Source organism: Erpetoichthys calabaricus, chromosome 18, assembly GCF_900747795.2.
Source record: "Erpetoichthys calabaricus chromosome 18, fErpCal1.3, whole genome shotgun sequence".
Classification (NCBI taxonomy): Eukaryota; Metazoa; Chordata; class Cladistia; order Polypteriformes; family Polypteridae; genus Erpetoichthys; species Erpetoichthys calabaricus.
In genome coordinates, this window is record NC_041411.2 from 14,596,816 (window position 1) to 14,616,262 (window position 19,447).

A 19,447-nucleotide genomic window follows, 5' to 3' on the forward strand; every position below is an offset into this window, starting at 1 on the left:
ACACAAATTGACATCTTTAGTCTAGACTTTCCATTTTTGGCCCCATCAACTCTCCCTGACAGCTTCTCAAAAGCACTGGAGGAGTACAGCTGACACAAGGTAAACATGTGTGAGAGTTACATGACGAAAGCTTTGAACAAACAGGTCTTGTGTTTAGTGTCCCCCTCTGGCAGTGTTAGTTGAGCATTAGTTACTTCAGAACAATGTGTTCAGAGGGTTGTTTACAGTGTGTGTGATGTTGAACACATTGTCACACCAGTTTTTTTTTTTTTTTTTATCTCTGCCTCTCCTTCCCTGTTTTTCTCAGTATTCAGATGAAGACTTTGAACTTTTCTCCACCATATCTGTTTGAGGTGAATGGGACTTGATTTTGATTGGCTGTTATTATCAGGTAGGTAACAGGTGTCCAATTTCACATCTGTCTCAGTGATGGTTGCAGGTGTGGATGAGGTTAGAGGCTGATGTGGATGCGTTTTCAGGTATCAAAGGGGAAATTAACAGCTAGATTTGTGCTGCCATTTTATAGATCAGACTACCAGAAATGAATAAAGCAGGGTGAGAAAATGGAGCAATGGCTGTAGGCCAGACTAACAATGTGTACAAAGGTGGTGTTACTTAAAGTGTCACTCTGAGTGCACACATGGATATTTCTTGTACCTTCCCTGTAAATGCTGCAGCTGTCATTCTAAATATCTGCCATGGCAGAGGTGGTCACTGACTTTACATCACTTGTTAGCTTCTACTTGACAAGATGCTATTTTAGAAGACAAAAATCAGCCCAGATCCGTGATGTGTGCCATCAAAAAGAAAAACATTGACTTGTGAATCTGAAAAGGAATTTTAGAATTTCTGTTTTACTAACTGTTATGTTTTATCTTGCTGTCTGTATACACAGCCTGTAGAAGACACAAGGCTGCTAGATCCCATGCCAGCTGTAAGGATGGAACCATCCCTAGATAGTAATGTCCCTTGTCACCAGTGAGACATTCACCTGGGCAATGCCAAAGCACAGCTCCCTCCTCTCTAGTGATTACTTGGGCTTCTCCCTGTGAAGGTCTCTTCCTTTTGAAGCAGGCTCTGTCAATTTTAGCTTCACTGTACTCTCCCTTCCCTTGAATAACCTATCTAGGCTGCATTTTGCACCCTAACTTGTAGCCGCTAGATTTAGAGTGCAGGGTACAGCCATCTTAGCCAGTCGTCTGTTGTGACCAATCGGGCTTCTGCCTGTGATGAGGTTTCACAGTGGCTCCTGCCACTTCAGCTTCATTATATTCTCCTCTCTCCTTATAAGTGAATCCTGGAGAAGCCCCCCCAATTTGAGGCTAACTTTCTGGGTCCCAGTTATATTCTATTGGAAATGTTATGAGTGATAATGTGAACAGGCAGCAGTCCCCTACTGCTTAATATCTTAAAAAGGCTAGAAACACCCCTCCATGCAAGACAGTGTACCTGAGCCAGGAAATAGACCACCCAACAGTGCCATCCAGTAGAAAACACAATTCTTGGGTTTTCAGTACAGCGCTAAAAATAGTTATAAAACTGGAAGCTTGGCAAGTGAAGAAATTTACACTGGGCAAGTTTGAAAGGACTGAGTGAGCAGATGTGGTTTAGCTGCAAGGACATACTGTACCTCTTCATCATAGGTACCTTGTACATAATTAGACTTGAGGGTTTTCATTAGCAAAGGGGGGAAAAAAGAGTGTCAAATGATCCAGTGGATGCGTTTATGTAATAAACCTGTGTGTTAATTCTTACACCAGTTTAACATTTTTTATTGTCTGGAAAGTCGCACTTGCAAAAAAGGATGTAGAGTCTGTTGGCTTATGCCTTCTAAGGTTTGACCCTAGACGTTTACTTCTCCACATTTTCTGTTCACATGGACTGTTTTCATTTTATTTCTGGCTATACATACTACTTTAGAGTGAACACTTTTAATATTATTTTCCTTATTAAATATTGTCTACCTTTGTAACATGGGTAGTGGTGCTAAACATCCTGTTCCATGTGGAGTTGCACTGGAGCCTCAGTACCTTTTGAGGTGAGCGTGTGTGCAAACTGCAGTCTATTTGTACAGGCCAAGTTGGGCAGATTTTCTGGAATGTCGGTGAGATTACATCTTTCTTTGGTTTTCTAAGACTCTTCAAGCCAAGGCTGACACCAACATTAGCTGAACTTAAGCAAACAAATGTTATATGTGAGGACTATGGATGCTTGTCATTTTGCTTAGCATTACAATTGGCAATATGTTCCAAATCCGGTTTAAAGCATAAATGTTCCCCAGTTGCATTTAAGACGTGGGTAGGCCAGGATCAAACTTACAGTATTACCACATTCACTCTAGATAAGTGTGGCGGCCTCTGAAGTCCCAGGACTGTGGGATCTGTGCTAGGGGACAGCAGTAGCACAGATTTATAAATTGCTTCACAGAAGCTGGACATATGGTAAGTAAGAATTTTTAACTATTTATCCCTTGTGGTGTTAGTCCCAAGGTGTAGTTTAGTTAAGTTCTATCTCAGGGTGATCTTTAAGCACTGGGTGCCAGTCCATTGCAGCGAACAATCATGCACCTGTTCACACTGGCCTAACTACTCACTCTAACTGGGCAAGTTTACAGTTGCTGATTAGCCTCCTATATACTGGTTGAACATGCCTACTCCACACAGGCAGTGCTAGGGCACAAGATTTGAACTGGGAACTCTGGGGTTGTGAGGCAGCTGCCCTAACTCTCCATCCTCTAAACATCCTTGTACATCAAATTGGTGTTCTGATTTGCTCAAACACACCACTTGGCCATGTTGGTAAGCTATTTACGTTGAGTCCTCCTTTCTCTCATGTCAACATACTTGTCTGGCTTTAGCACTTGTGCAGACAAGCATCTCCTCTTTATCTGTAGTACATCCTGTACCTTGTCAAGTTCCCACGTATGAGTGAGTGTGTACATGCTGCACGTACCGCTCAAGACTTTTTGTGTGACACAGTCTAGGCCTATTATACCTGTTGAATGTGCTGTAGAAGGTGGTTACTTTAAATTGAGTGGTTAGCACTGCAATTGCAGCTCCAGGAGCCTTGATTCAAATGCTAACCCATGATAATCGGAAAGAAACATGTGCCAACAAACTATTCCTTCTCCATAAGATTCACAGGTTAGGCTAATTTGCCAAATCAATTTGGTCCACTATGACGGAGTTGAACTAGGGTCTGCCATCCAGAGTTGGTTTCTGCCTGGCATCCTTGTAACATTTTAAATGAGCAGGTGTAAGAAATGGATAGATGAACTGACTAGCAAAAACGTACCTTAGCATCCCTTTGAACATGTGCCATCTCTCAGATGCCATTAGTCCATCCCACCAATGTTTTAGTTTCAGTTTCTAAGCCAAGCATGTGAAGCCAGAACCCTCCTTGCAAGGAAGCCGGGGTCCATCTTTACTCAAAACCTTGCACTAAAGAAAAAAAAAAAAGACAATCAGAAAAATTGGTTTGGATTTACATGATGCGAGCTGGTAAACTTCAACCCTAATGGCAGACATTTTCTAAAAACAGAGAGGTGCTGGTGCTCCACTGCAGTGTATACTGGCCCACTTCAAGCTCAGAACAGAAATGTGGACATGGGTCTAAACCCAGTGGCAGGCTGCTAGAATTTTATATGAATGCCTTGCCACAACATCATCATCTTTGAGATGAGGGGCCTGGGATAAAGGCATCTGATTTTTAGATCTGGTTTTAATTATGTTTGGCCTTGTTATTTAAGGTGTGCAGTACAGTGGTAGTGCTGCTGCCTCACAGCAACGACACCAGGGTTTGTGGCCTGGGTCTTGCCTGTGTGGAGTTTGTATGTTCTTCCCATGTCTGTGTGGGTTTACTCCTGATGCCCTGGTTTCCTTCCACAGTCTAAAGCCATGGAAATGAGGTGAACTGGTAATCCTAAATTGGTACTAGTGTGTGTACCCTGCGATGGACTGGTGACCTGGCCAGGGTTTGTTCTGTGCTTTATGCCCTATGCTAGCTGGGATGGGCTCCAGCAGACCATTGTGACCCTGTGCAGGCCCAAGCCGGTTTAATAATGACTGAGTGAGTGTTGCAAGGCACTATATGACAAAGCTGGTCGTCAGTGGGTGACCTTGTACTTTGGGCTCTTACGGCACTGACAGTCCACATGGCGAAGAGGGCCAAACACTGAGAGCGAGGGTTGCTGCCCCCAGTGATTTCTGCACTACCTGTGGTTCAGTGGCAAGAGGCTAAAGGAAGTCACCACCAAAACAGCGGCAGCGACCCTCCACGTTTACCCGAGATGGTTAAGCCAGGCACGACGTGTTCCGCCTCTCCAGCCTCGTGGACTCGGAATGCGCTCTCTTGCTTAGTGGGAGGCACTACATAATCAGTGGTCGGGACTTTTTGCTCCACTGGTGGAGTTTGTTTTGCTGAACAGAAAGCGTCTCTAAACTCCGCCTCCTTTAAAGGGACGAGGCGTGTGGGAGGCGGGCCGGGCCCGCAGGACGCAGATCGCCGCTCTTTAACTGCAGCACAGCGGCGAGGCGGAGGCGGAGGAGGAGGAGGCGCCGTGGGAGTGGAAGGGCCGGGCCTCCGTCAAAGCGAGGTTGTTTACCACGAGCTAGAAGGGGAGAGGGGCAGGTCGGCAGAGACGAGAGAGAAAGAAAGCAGCAGTGTGCCCGAGGTTTCTAGCTGGCACAGGCTCTTAACGCACCAGAAAACCATGATCTCCACGGCGGCCATTGTCCTCCTGAACGTCGCATGCCTACGCGCACTCTCCTTTGGCCAAGGTAACGGCGCAGGGGCTTCGCGGATTACCCCGTGCATGCTGGTTTGCCGAGGGGTTGAGGCTGGTGCACAACTGCACCGAACAGCCGTACGGGGAGAAAAACCCGAATGCGAGCGAAGGAGCCTACCTGCGGATGGACGCCGTGCTTCGTGTGCAGAAGGCGCCCAAACAACAACAAGAGGGGAGTCCTCGCGGCTAAGTTGTGGGCAGTGCGCCTGCGCGGCCCTTTAAAGGTCCGTGCAGCCTCTCCGCGCTGCGTGTGCGCATTCTGTGCGACGGACGGGCAACCCTGGCAGGGTGGGCTTCAATGCGATTAAAATCGGAGATGGCGTTGTGCTTGTTTGGAAGCTGGGGTTGCTTTGGCGTTGCATCGACCACACTATACACCGGGGGGGGGTCTCAGTTCTCTTAAAATCGAGTAGAGGCTTGCTGGACCCTGCTCTGGAGGGGACGCCTGGTTAGCCCTGTCGTTTGTGCTCCCGGTCAAGTTTCAAATGGGCCAATTCCGAGGAAATCGTTGTCGGCAAAGGCGCTCTTGAGTCCTGCAAAACATGCTAAATGAATCAAAGGACAACCATCTTGTCTGCTCACTTCGCTGGCTTGCAGATGACTGACCCGATGATGCTGTGGTTTATTACGGCTATCAAATTACACCAGCTAGACCTTTTTTGTATTATCTCTTGCTATTCAACGGAGCATAATTTATTTTTTGAAGCAAAAGAGATACGTTGTTTGTTTAAAATCATTACATGCCATAAATCGAATTATCCCGATGCAGAAAATGCCACGGAACAGCAGATTCTGCGACTTGTATGCCAGTTCCACACCTTGCAGGTTGTCCTGGTTTGATGCCGTGGTTAAGTGTTTACTAGCGAGTTATGTCGGTTGAATTTTATGTGCTCTTTTGTCTTTCTCTACAGAATGCATTAATTCCAATGGGGCCGAATATAGAGGCGAACAACAGATTACGTCCACGGGAGAGAAGTGCCTGAACTGGCGAAAAGTGTCGAGGGATTCCAACATCACTGAAAACCCAGACCATGAAACTGGTGAGGGATTCTTACGACAGTATTTTTAGGGGCATGATTGTAAACTTTATATTTTTTGTTTATGTGGGACACATTTTTCACTTTCTGTATTGCACCCTAAAACCTTTTATAGTGGGACTTTTTGGCATTGGGATTTCCTGGACTACAAATGAATGTAGTGTTTGGTTTGTCCCCTTTTATAAACCTGATGTTCTGCATTGATATCCTTCTATGGCACCTCCTTCTGCAGCAGCGGTTTTTCCACAGCTCTTGTAGAATATTTCTGCTTAGCTGGAATTGAAACCTTGGCAACCAATATGAAGATACAGTATTAGGACAGCTTAGCTATTAACTAAACAAACAAGCTTAATGGACTGAATGGTCCCCTCTTTATTTGTCAGACTTCTTGTATTCCCTTTTAAGCCCTGACTTGAGCCTTGAGCTCAACTCTAACTGAAAGAGGAAAGGGAAAAAAAAAAAAGGTCCACTGCGCCAAGTGCTGATGCCAACTTGATGAGAAGCAGGAAGCTCAGGTGTCAGCTATTGCAGGATCTATCAGCAGACAATGAAAGTGACACCCAGCTGTAATGAGCCACAGACATCTCTGAAAGTCGGCATCTGAATGACTTTGGAAAGTGAAACTGTCACCTTGGTGTCAGTAGAAATGTATCAGAGCTACTGAAACCAGCCAGGAATATGGCAAATATGAAAGGGGGGAAAAGCTCCTAGTTTAGTACACAATTACAGCATTGCACCAATAATGCATGTACGAGTGCAGAATAACATTAAAAAATACATAGCGTGTGTGCTGAGTCACCTCCATTTGACAGTACTAACTTAAAAGATGAATGGGGTAATAACCAGTGGCCTTTGGGGACGAATGTTGTCTTTGTTCTCATCACAGTATGTTATCTCCATATAAAATATACAACTGTGCCTTTTCCCACATTAACTCAACATGCTTTCTTAATTATGTCAAATGTACGTTTGTTGCTATAATTTTAATTAAATCTTTGTAAAATTTGTTTTTTCCCCTCCTTCTGTCTTAGGAATCAGTGATCACAGCTACTGTCGCAATCCGGACAGGAGCAGCAGACCCTGGTGTTACGTTGCTGGTCGCAACAACTCTATTCAGAGACAGGACTGTGCAATAGACATCTGCCAAGGTATCTGTCGACTGATCTGCCTATTGTTGAACTGACGCGTCCTTTCAAACAAAGGTCCCTAATGTCAGGCGTTAGTTGTTGCAGAACTGAAGCAGGACCACCTGTTGCTTGCAGTCCTGCAGTGCAGCTGCTTGGAGCAGCAGGTCATAGCCACCTGCTCTTGACACAAGGTGGCCCATATTGTTGCGAGTTCCGCATGCACAATGCCTTTCAGTGCAAGCCCTTTGTTTGTCTGTGGCAAGACATTTTTTTAAATGATGTAAGAGAATGTTAAAACTTTTCATGTTTCCCAAAGCAAAGTGCAACTGTCTGTGTTTCTCACACCCAGCTCTTGGGATTTACAGCTTTACATGGTGGAGAACCCAATTTCAGGTCCCACCACGTGATGTTATTCTTCAAAAGTTAGGTGGAGAAAGGAGTCAGTTAAACACTTGCCAAGCCTTTGGCCTTTTTAGAGGCAAACTTCCTCAAGTCGGCAAACAAAAACAGAGCAGCTGCTCCTGTAGGCCTGGAAACCACGCCTCTTTGTCTGATTGGCCAGAGATGACGCATCTGCCTCAGTGATAGCCTCTCATTGGCTGACTGCTGATGAGCTCATGCTGCTAAATAACTTTTTCAGAGTATGTGGTAGGGAGGGGAATTCTTGAGCGATTGGCTGGAGGGCCTTTGCTGTAATAACAGCAGATGTTTTCTTTTTTAGAACTCGCTTGATCTACTGGTTTTCCATGATATCTGAATTTGCAGCTGAATGTACACTAGAGGATTACTGTGTGACTGGCTTCTGTTTAAGTAATTGCATTTTGTTAAGAAAAATGGTCATTTTTACCTTTTAGAAAATTGTTTTTGACTTTTCATGACAAAGTATATATATATATATATATATATATATAAAAAATCTCCAGTAGTTGTCAGCATAGTGACCTCACAGACTTAGCATGCTGGGTTAGAACTGTGCTTTCTTCCCATGGCAGTATGGGATTTGTTCTGCTTTTCCTTCCAATTCCCTAAATATGTGCTGATTGGGTTAACTTGCACCTTTAACTAGGTGGTGGTGCACATAAGCTCTTTGATGGACTGTCCTGCTGTGATCCTGGATCAGATTAAGTAGTTTTCAGAAAGGTATATGCTCACTTTTGGCAACACACACACCCCAGGCTGCAGTGTTTATTCCAGCTGCAAGGAAAAAACTTAACTCTTCCACTTGATTTCTTTTTTCCCTGGTTTCCACTGTTTAGTCTTAAAGGATACTAGTATAGATAAAAACCTGCTCTAAGCGTGGTCCTGTGTGTGGTATTATCTACCAAGGCACAATATAACCATAAAAAACAATAAAACTATATAACAACTGCATTTCTAACATGGAAAAACATGGTTAAGTCATCCACAGTCATGAACAATTCATGAAGGAAAAAAAAACACCATTGCTTGTAATAACATGCAAGCTCCCAGTCCTGATTCTTATATAACAAATCATAAATTTGATTCTGTGGATAATTTTCTAAATATGTGTGCATTGCTATTTTACAGCACACATATAAAATAGTGTGCTTCACCATCTACAACTACAGAGAGCAAATGTTACAACAGCAACATATGAGGGTGAAAGTTGTCAAAAGCCCCCTTATGTTGACAAAAATCTAGTAAAATGGTAAACAGTCACTTGTGTAATGTAGTAAATGGAGACATCTGGCACTAACAAGAACTGGCTATGACTCCACTCTTCTTATTTTGGCCTTTATAGGATCTTAATGCAGGGAAATTTAAAGTTGCAGCATATTAGCTTATTACACAATTGGTTTAAGTTTCCAAATGGTTTCAATTTGTGGACAATGGCTTATTCCTCTTTAAATCCTGCTCAAAGTAGCTTGATAAAATCACAGATTTTAAAATGAAAATGCAGCATGAGTAAAGGTTTTTGATCAATAAACTTTTTGCCTTCATTCCCCTTTCACGGCAGATTTTATTATCCTTTTGTCGGTCTCTGCTCTATCCAATTCAGGACCACTAGTGTCTAAGCCTGTATGAGCAGCACTAGATACCAGGCATGAGTTAATCCTAGGTGGGGTGACAGTCCATCACAGGGTGCATTGTGGTATTGTGTGTCCTGCCCTAAGCAATAGGTGGTATTTTTAAGTAAATAATTGCACCCTAAGAAAGTGCAGGCACGGGTGAGCATGAGTGTGTTTTGCTCTGCGGCTAACTGAGGTACCTTGCTGGCCGCACTGCATATCCATGTAGAGGCGAACAGATCAGTTAGGTGCCTCGATGCTGCAGAGGGGGTAGCTACTCGTACATGTGCCCCAGTTAGGAAGCAGTGTATGTGAAAAGCCTGCATACAATGAAAGGGGGAGAAAAGGGAAAAAAGACAGACAGGTTCAGGAGAGCAGGGGTTAAATGATTGAAGGGCAGGGCAGGAACAAGCGAGAGGCAGTGTGATGGAAGGAAGCAATGGCAGATGGCAATGGAGCCCTGAGAGCGAAGCATGTGACTGTCGCTTGAGGGGGCCAGTGAGCACAGGAGCAACAACACTACCAGGAGGACTCTACCCCCTCCCCTCCATAGGCCAGAGATGGCAGCAGGAGTCAAAGGGATGGAGCCTCGGTGGTGCCCCATGGATTGCCACAGAATGGCTGGCAGGCACCCAAGCAGGTCAGAAGGTTGTCTGTGCCTGTTGAATAACATCTCTCCACGCTGCAAGACCCAAAAAGGGAAAGCCAGAGAGACCTCAGTTTTAAAGGGAAGTACCAGGGAGTGAGATTTTTATAAGAAGATTCCGGCATGTTTTAACCTCCTAATTTTATGGATTTATTTCATTGAGTTTTAACCTCAACAAGTGACGACATGGTTTTAAGGATTGTTTATTTATGAACTATAATGCACTGCACTATTTATTTGGACTTTAACAAAAGCACTTTATCACTTTTGCGCCTACCCCTTCTCTGTCGGCACCAATGCAAAGCAGTGCACAGGTCCAAGGCTATAGTATGCAGAGAGGCCAAGTGATTCACCCAGAACCTGCAGGCCACAGTACCTTCACTTCCAATCACATTGTTGGGCGATCACCCAAATATTCACGGATAGCCCACCTGTTTCAGTAACTTGGCTATACCCATAATGCTGTACTGTATTGTAAATTTTAAAATGCAGTGTGGTTCAATGCTAATTGTGTTTTGTTCTTTAAACATTGATTTGTGTTTGAGTTATTTAAGTGATCAATACCACATTGCTGCATCCATTTGTTATGTACATACACCTAATAGAAATGTATTTTTAATACCTACAGATAAGAATCCTACTCAAGAGGTGACCACCCATTTTGAAGAGACAACACTGAGTGACACTCAGGTTTTTGAACCAGCCCAATCCGGCTCCTCTCAGAGTGAGAGTGCAGCAGTGCAGCCAGTCATTGGCATCAGTCAGCGTGTGAGGACTGGACCTAAACAAAAGAAGGACTTGGGAACACTGGGTACGTTTATCATATACCACTTATAATAACTCTTCTTTATTTATATATAAAGCAAACATCAGGAAAAAAAATTGGATTTAAAAACACAAATGTACAGGAAGGTGAAACATGGACTACAAAATACAAGTTCACCTAACACTGTTCTGAGCCACGTTTGGAGTAACACGCAGAAGTGTCTCGCAGTACACAGCATGTTTACAACATGTCTCACCTGCATTACATGGTCAAGCCCACCCACCTTTCCTCTTCTATTAGTAAAACAGAAGACTGGCATCACTCAAACTTTAGCCACAGGCATGAAACTAGTCTGCTCATGTGGTGGTTTGCATACAGTATGTGTCATATCCTGCCTCATAAATCAGGAATCGACTGTTCTAGTTGTAGTGGTGACGCAACTTTTTTTAATGTATATTTTCAAGACTACGTAAATGCTAATATTTTCCATAATGTAATTGAGCATAACAAGTTCTTTGTATTTTTCCCCCCCGACCCTTTAGCAGAGGTTGGTTGGGACCAATGTAAGAAGAGCTTGTGAATGTGTAAAGACGTGAAATAGACCAGTCCAAATTTTCAGAACATGGTAGATGTAGCTGGTATGGACAGTTGTAATTTTTCTGATTTGTACCACATGTAGTGTTCCCTTCAATTTCTGCTTAAGTAAAATCGTGTTAATTAATGATTACACGTCATGAGAAGAAATAATCCTTGCGCTGCCTTGCTCTAAAGACACTGAACGTGTACTTGAATTTCTTCCAAATATGTTCGCAGGAAAGCTGGATGCAGTGGGCACAAGGCAGGAGCCATCTCTGGCCAAGGTGCCAGTCCAGCACAGGGTATGCCGTTATCAATATAGTATATTACTATTGCAAGCATAATGGCCGTCTTCAATGTGATGACTTGCCACAACTGTGCAGCCAATTTGAAATTCTTTTTAAATACATTTCACTAACATCTGCAGAACTCATTCAACCCCCACCCCCGGGCGTTTACTATTGTTAATAGTCTTTATTCTTCAGTATATACACAATCCATCAGGGATAACATTACCAAAAAATAACATTTCTTGGAAATTGAAATATTACATAAAATTAATGATTTCTTACATTCTTATCAATATATATTATATAGAATTTTCCAGGTGCACATGTAATGGTGTCCAGAGGCAAGTTAAGTAACTTGTTAGTCCAAATCCTTGTGGCAAAGGTTTTTTCAAGTTTACTTCTTTACCTTGCTGCATAGTAGAAAAAAAATACCAGCAACCTCCAGTTGTTCTAGATGAGGGTCTGGATCTTTTAAAAGGAAAGGAAGCATCTTGACATCTATGTTCTATTGGATTAGTCAAGTGCTGTTGTGTTTTTTAAGTAACCTTTGCTCACACCTTTTAAATATTTTTGTAAAATGAGCTCCAACCAGAGCACATTTAAAATGTCATGGGGTGAAGTTTATGAGAATAGAGAAGATGATGCTGAATATGCAAAAAGTATTTGAGCTGTGTCCTGTTCCACAGGGTGACCTTTCAGTGTAGGAGTAGATGAATAGGGTGAGATGTGCTCAGGCCTGGCTGACCATCTCAGTTTCCAAGCAGAGCACGCCCTTGGCGTAGTCACTTGTAAATCAACAGTGGTATAAGCATTGCTGAAAGGAATACTTGGGTGCAAAGGAACATATTTTCATTCAATTTTTGTTTTTCATTTCAGGTTTTGTGTTGGGAATCATTATGATGGTTCTAATCATCATGCTGGGAGTGGGAATCACTCTAGGATATATCTACAAAAGGTCAGTGGGGCTAATGAAAGCCTTTTGGGGCACAATGTCTACTGCAGGGTCTCTTAGTATCAGGTGTACATTTTGAATTGATGAAATGAAGCCTAGTTGTCATTCCTGACTAGAAAAGACAGACTTAAACTACATAACATGCCTGCTTTGAATATCATTTTTTAAACTGTTCACTTTTTTGAATTTTATCACAATGCTCAAGTAGACTGTGTGGACATCTGTCACCCACCTCCCCCAACTTAGTTTAAAAACAGCACATTCTGGGAGCAGTAAGGACAGATGGTTCAAACAGTGGCCCTCCCTTCAAAGATAACAGCCTGTTTTGTTGGACAGTCCTGCTTTGTGTGGCCTCAGAATAAGAACTGGATTAGTATCAGCAGCACTAGGGATCATTATTAGCACTGATGTGATAAACAGGCCTTATATGAGCGCAGTCTTCAAAGTAAGGATTGGTAATAATTTTACATCAACTTGCCATGACACTAAAAGGGTCTCTTTTGTAGGGTCAGCAATTGGGCTAAAAACAGAAGTGCACAGAGTGGGAGTAACACGCTAGCTGGCATGTTGAGAATGCAGCTGCAGCATTTAGCGTGCCTGGAAGAAAGCCGATATGATATAGGACAGAAATACCATCTTGATGTTTTTTTGCCTAGCTGCTGGCGTGCTCAGGGCTACATTGCAGAGATCTCAAGTTGTAGGATTGCATAATGGAGAATCAGCCGCTTGGATGATGTGTGCTTGGAGCTTGTTAGCTGGTCAATTTAGGAGCCACACAATGTTTTGCTTCCTATGCTTTAGAAGAACACTTAAAGATTAGATATGCATCAACCCACGTGAACTCTGCTTTAAAGAAAAATGGTTAGGGTCAGATTAAAATATGATATACTGTACATGTGACCAGCACAGCCATGTGTTCAGTTTCCAGAGTGACACGGTTACATTGCAAGAGATCCTCTTAAGAGAGCTCACGAAGATGGTGTTCTTTTTTTAATATTTCAATATTTGTCCTGTGTGGACAATATTGTAAAATGAAATGTGGGACTTGATAAACTCCTTATCTTTAGAATTCACAAAATCTAAACTTCTGGGTTACATTTGACAGCACATCACTATTGACCACATTAAACATGTTTTGTTATGCAATATATACCTGTATATAGTTTAGCACATGAGTAAAAGCAGAGTGGACAATAGTAAAATCACAGTACGCATGTCTCTAGAACCTGGACAGGGCTTATTAACACCATGCACCACTCATTTCTCGTGTTCACTATCAGAAGTGGTTAGCTGTAGTGAGAACCTTCATAGTGTAGATTCTGAGGGGTAAAACCGAGCCCGTTCACTGGATCAGCTAGGTACAATTACAGAATTATTAATGCACATGTACGAGGTACAGTGTGGCATAGTGATTAAGGCTTTGGCCACCACACACTGAGGTTGGGGGTGTCACTACTCCCACTGTCTAAGCATGTGCAAGTCACTTCACCTGCCAAGAATCCCAACTGAAAAACAAGAAAGAAATACAACCAATTGGATCTTTCAAATCCTTGGATAAAGGCATCAGCCAATTAAGTAAATGTAAAAAGGAGCAGATTACACGCTGCACCTCCTGGGTGGTGTTAGAAAAGTGGCAGTGTCCTTTCGATACACGGTTTTCTATTTGTATGACCTTGCCTGTGTGAATGGAAAGGCTGCTTAGTGGTGATCCAAACTGAAACAGGAGACTGCAGATAGTGTCAATTTTAAACAAGCTTCCTCTTTAAAGTTTGACGGCCGTATTATATTACAGAAGAAATGCAGCTGACTTAAAAAAAAATTCTACTCATTGGTTTTTTCTGTGTGTGATGAAAATCTCATACCAAAATAATTGACTTCTTACAGGGGCCGAGACTTGAAAAAGCAGCATGACCAGAGAGTATACGAGCGGGAGATGCAGAGAATCACTTTACCCCTTTCTGCTTTTACCAACCCTACCTGTGAAATCCTAGATGAAAATGCAGTTGTCATTGGAAGTGCTCACCAGACACCAGTGGAGGAAGCCATCGAAGGAAAAGATCCACTGATGGGGCAGGCTGTAACTCCGGGGGCCTGAAAAGGAAATGAGCAATGATGAGTGGTTAAGAAACAGCCAAAACAAAAAAACAAAACAAAAAATAAGGGACGTTAAGCCATATTAAAAAAGAGACCTATCGACTGTTACTCAAACTGTTCCATATGGAATACTGTATGCATGCTGAGTGTGGGGCATGCTGTGCTATCCTGAAAATACCTGCAATGTTGCTTATCTGATCAATATGGAGGAGATGGCTTTAGTGTTACCTGACTTACCAACAGAATTCTGAGTGCCCATCGCACCCTTTGTGTTGACTGCAGAGGGTGAGGTAAGGATGTATTGACGCCTTTTAAATATGCATCTCTGTGAAGGATAAGGAAGCTGGATGGATACTCGATGCCCAACACCTACAAAAGCTACAGAATGATTTGAGCTTTGCAAACCTGTCCTGTTGCTGTGAACCTGTGGTTTGAGGAGCTTCAATGACTGAACCATTGATCTATACAGGATAACAAAAGCGGGCATTTGTTAAATACGCTGAGAAGGCTCATTAGGTATTCCAAATGTATTTTGTGTTTTGTAAAACAAAGCTATTTGAATGTGATTGGGGGGAGGGGGGGGAAGAGAGGAGAGAGATATTAAGTCAGCTGTGCATTGATATGTTATTATTTAATTGTTCTAATCAGGCTTTCTGACAACACACTCTGCCTCCTGGCTTGCATTGAATTTTTTTGGCTGTAGTGTGGATTCAGATTTTAAATTTTTGAATGTCTAAGCATTTTCAAACAGTTAATGGAACCAGTTGGCCTGAGAGTGCCTTTGTTTGAAATAATCAAAGAGGAAAAAAAAAAAAAGATTAGAGTAACACTGAAGTGACAAATACACTCCAGAGGGGACTGCAGGCACTTAACAGCAGGACAGGGTCTTCAGTATGTGTCAATGTCAGTTTATTTATATAGCACATTTAAAACAACATAGTAATGCTGTGTCCAAAGTGCTTTACAATAATAGAATAAAAGAAAAACAACAAGATAAAAACAAATAGAAATAAAATATATGAACATAAAATAAGAAACATAATAAATAGAAGTAATGGTATATAATCACCAAGAGAAAACCATCAGTATTACTGAAGGTCATGGAATGCAAGTGAATAGAAATGAGTCTTTAATCTTGTTTTGAACAGTTCAATTGTAGACGACTCATTTATATGACGAGGTAAAGAGTTCCACAGCTGAGGCGCAGAAGCTGCAAAGGCCCTGTCCCCCTTAGTTTTACACTTGGTAAGAGGAACAACAAGAGACAACTGATCAGAGGATCTAAGCACTCTGGATGGCTGGTGTAAAACACACAGTTCAGATAAACAGACAGGAGCAAGCCCACGTAAAGATTTAAAAACTAGCAGCGTCATTCTCAATTGTTAAACAAAATGCCTTGACGAGTGAGGTGCCTTGAGCCAAATGTTATTTTGAAATCTTCTGCACTTGAATGAGTTTATACTGTTTACACACCTGTAACACACTCATGCTTTATACGTATCTTTTCGGAAGCCAAGCAGGAATTAAGTCACTGCACAGAGTTTCCAACAGTAATGAAAACATTAGGACCTCCTGTGCAGACAATTGAGCAGACAGAAAAGAACTGAACGGCTTGGGATCTGATCTGGTCAGATGTGATTTTTTTTTTTTTTTTGGTTCAGTAGTTAAAAACCCAGTTGTGAACCTATTTAAATTAAGCTCTCAGTTCTTAAGGGTGGACCGGCTTAGCTTTTAAACACTCCACTGTGTTTCAAATGGGAGCACAAACTCAGGACTGTTTCAGGCAGCAGCTACGGGTTGGCACACTGGTGCTTTAACGCTGAATTCACATGCTGTCGGACAGACAGTAAATAGAGTTTCAGACTAGGAAAGGCCAAGTGCACGCACTCTGACCTCCAACTCGGACAATAAAAGAAATGTTTTGTCAATTGTATAAACTTTTTGTCAAGTGCCATTTTTTGGTTCAAGAGGCGTGATGTGATCCACATTTAATGCATACTGTTTAATTGCTTTTTTTTGGTTGCAGACCAAGTAACACATCAAAAGTGACTTTGCATTTCTCCAAATTCTTTGGCAGAACCCCACACGAATGTACTTTGGTGGGAAGGTAAAATGTCACAAATTGATGCTATGAATAGTCCCAAGAGCTTGTGAACACCGCATAGTTTTCGTGGAAGCGGGGACTCGCATTTTCTGAAGAGTAGGGCTCAAGTGCTGAAAGCAGTAAACCCTCATAATCCACAGCTGGCCATTGCTGTTGTGACTCGAGCTGGAAGGGCAGTGTCACAATCAAATGATGGGATCTAAAGCAATTTAAGAGAGCCTGATTTGAAAAAAGGATTTTTTTTTTTTTTTTTTGCTTTGTTGTTGTACAGGTTTTTATAATTTTTTTGTTACTAAACAAGTATGGGTGCTTTTTTAATGTTTAAAATTCACATCTGTACTTGATTTGTATTTATGGCAGTTTACACTGCTGGGAAAATAAAATATTTAAAGATACTGTAAGTCCTGTCATTTGGTTTTGGCAATTTGATATGAAAGTGCAAAGTATTAACCAAGGTATAAAAATATGTACATACAAAGGTGTTGCCAGTTGGAAGGAGCAGTCAGCGCTGGGCATGCAGATGCACCTTCAAGATCCTCTTCCTCATTCTTGCCGATTTCTGAAAACATTTTTGTCTGTGTACTCAGCTTCACATAATGGCACATCGTGTGGCTTGGGCTGCTTTCCTTTAATTGACAGCTTTAGGGTGAACACAATCTTAACACTTCCAACATCCACAGATACTGGACATGCACTTGGCTGCTCTATGAGTTTTCTAAACCCCATTTAAAAACTGATTTCCACTTCAATATTAGCCTAAAGTTAACTCGGGTAGTGCAGAGTGGTGGTGCACCTTCTGCCTTTTTAGCCGTGTTCCCTGATCTTTTGCAAGCCTGACTTATAACTTGCCATGATGTGTTTTGAGTCGAGCTTTTATTTATACATGCACCAAGATGGGCTCCTACAAATATCACAAAAATGGAAGCAGTCTACTTTTTGTGCAACTTTACACATTATTATATACTGTATATATAATATAAAAAAGTCCCTGAGATTTATGAATATTAAGTTTCTGCCCACCAGATGGCAGAATGGAGCATCACATTTCTGGATTCTGTTACTGTAACCAGTTATGGCAGGATGAACAGGAGCAGTCCGTCTTTACAGCACTTGTGCACACATTATCCTCCAATAAGAGTCACCTTGCCTAACACATGCACACAATGCTGAAGAGCGTCTCTCTACTGATGTGTGCACATACAGTACATAAGGTGCTGGACCCTACCCCCGGGAGCATCGGTCACAGGGTAGCAAGAAACCTTAGACAGGTCCATCACAGGGCCTACTAGTACAATTTGTAATTTTGAAGATGCCCAAGGAAAATCCATGTAGTCATGGAATGGACAATGACAAGATGTGGGATAAGTCCAGAACACTGGATATATGTAAGGCAGCCACAGTTGTACAGGTTTTACATCATTTTTGTTCATGCATGGTGATTGGAGGCATTTTAAAGTGCTATGTTTGTAAAGAGAAGGCGGACACCAAACTGTACTGGTTGTTCAGAAGCTGATCTCAGCTTTGAGAGTGCCAATGTGACATTAACACTTTTCAAAATGGACCTGCTGCTCTCTATAAATCATGACATTCGGTGCCTCTGAATGATCTGGATGTCTCACCACCCACTGACTGGCCCCCCCATGTTACTAAAGGCCAGGTAAACAGGCCATACTTTGTTTAGTTACGTTTGGATACAGGAATGGATGTAAATGATCAACCCAGAACCCACCTTTGACATGGAGCAGAAAAAGTGGTCATAGTTCCATGCAAATAAGCACAAGGCTACTGCATCCATCCTTTGTGCTAGCACTGGAACGGACCCCAAAATTCTAGACATACCAAGAGCACCACAGACATATGTAACTGTAAATGGCTACCCTTAATCAAAATTGACCCAACACTAAACACTTGCACCCAATTTTCCATTGAAGTAAATCAATAACAGAAGAGACTTGGATTGGATATATATTGTCACAAACACCAAAATTACATTCAGGGTCCCAAACAAGTGCATTATAGTAAAAGCGGATGTTAGCAACGCATTACTGTCGAGGATGGTGGTTTGTATTTCCTCTGGATAAACTGCATCCCCAAAAAGAAAGGACAAAATCTTCCTGGCACATCTCCAAACGATGAGTGGCGACCACCGGGCCAAGCAGCAGGTAAACGTCACCGTATGCTGGCTCTATGGCACTGAAGGGCTGTGTTTTTGGTTAGGAGGTCTTCCTTTTTACTTTTACAGTACACAAAGTAAAAAACAAAACTAATACTGTACCTACAAGACCCCACCTCATCCCACAATTCTCTGCTTAAAGAGCTACTGCCCAATTACTTTGGAAAGCTAAAACACAAACTTTATCAGAAGACATCTAGAACATCAACATGTAATCACTACAGCATATTGGGGCCATTTCCAGTACTTTTTTTGTTGCTGGTCAACTTGGTTTTGACTTCTACATTAAAGATGATCCTTGCCATTCAGCTATTGTTTATAATGAGGCAACAGTGCCCTCTTGTGGCTTCAAGGGAAATCAATCCTACCTCTGTTTTTTTTATTCCGATTTTCCTTATTTTCTCTATTAAATAAAAGATCACTATTTTTTTTTTTGGCGACCTCACAAATGACAGATTAGCACCCACATTGGTTTGAGCTGTACATGGCAGCACAGGAGTGGATTTTAGCCCATCACTTTCCAGTCTTATGTGGACAAGGACAACCTTTGCCATTCTCTCGCAAGGTGTTTTTTTACTACAAATCTGCAATGTGTTTTACCCTCTGTAAACTTGTTCTGTTGTTTTAGCTTCACAAAATGCCAAAGATGACACAGTGTGTGGAATCATATGATCTCAGATTTAAAAAAAAAAAAAAAATACAAGTCTGTCACCCCAGTATACACAAGAATGGCAAACCCCCACCCTTTAATGTTAGCAGGCACAGCTCCATTACAAAATTCTAAACTGAATCCAGCATGAAGATCTTAAGACACCTGTAACAATTACAGTACAAGGTTAATAATAAAAAGGCACACATGGTCCAGC

At 42.1% G+C, this 19,447-nt stretch overlaps 1 protein-coding gene across 2 annotated transcripts; it reads left to right on the top strand.

Annotated features, from left to right (window-relative positions):
• The first annotated feature begins 4,390 nt into the window (after positions 1-4,390).
• Positions 4,391-16,803, top strand: pik3ip1 (phosphoinositide-3-kinase interacting protein 1). 2 transcript variants are annotated; one of them, XM_028824907.2, is made up of 6 exons: positions 4,391-4,778; positions 5,698-5,826; positions 6,855-6,971; positions 10,255-10,437; positions 12,135-12,213; positions 14,095-16,803. In XM_028824907.2, exons 1-6 carry the CDS (start codon positions 4,712-4,714, stop codon positions 14,303-14,305), a joined length of 786 nt encoding a protein of 261 aa, XP_028680740.1. In that variant the 5' UTR covers positions 4,391-4,711; the 3' UTR covers positions 14,306-16,803. The 2 variants fall into 2 exon arrangements, with proteins under 2 accessions (XP_028680740.1, XP_028680741.1); XM_028824908.2 differs by lacking the exon at positions 4,391-4,778 and adding an exon at positions 5,512-5,611.
• Positions 16,804-19,447: the final 2,644 nt, after the last annotated feature.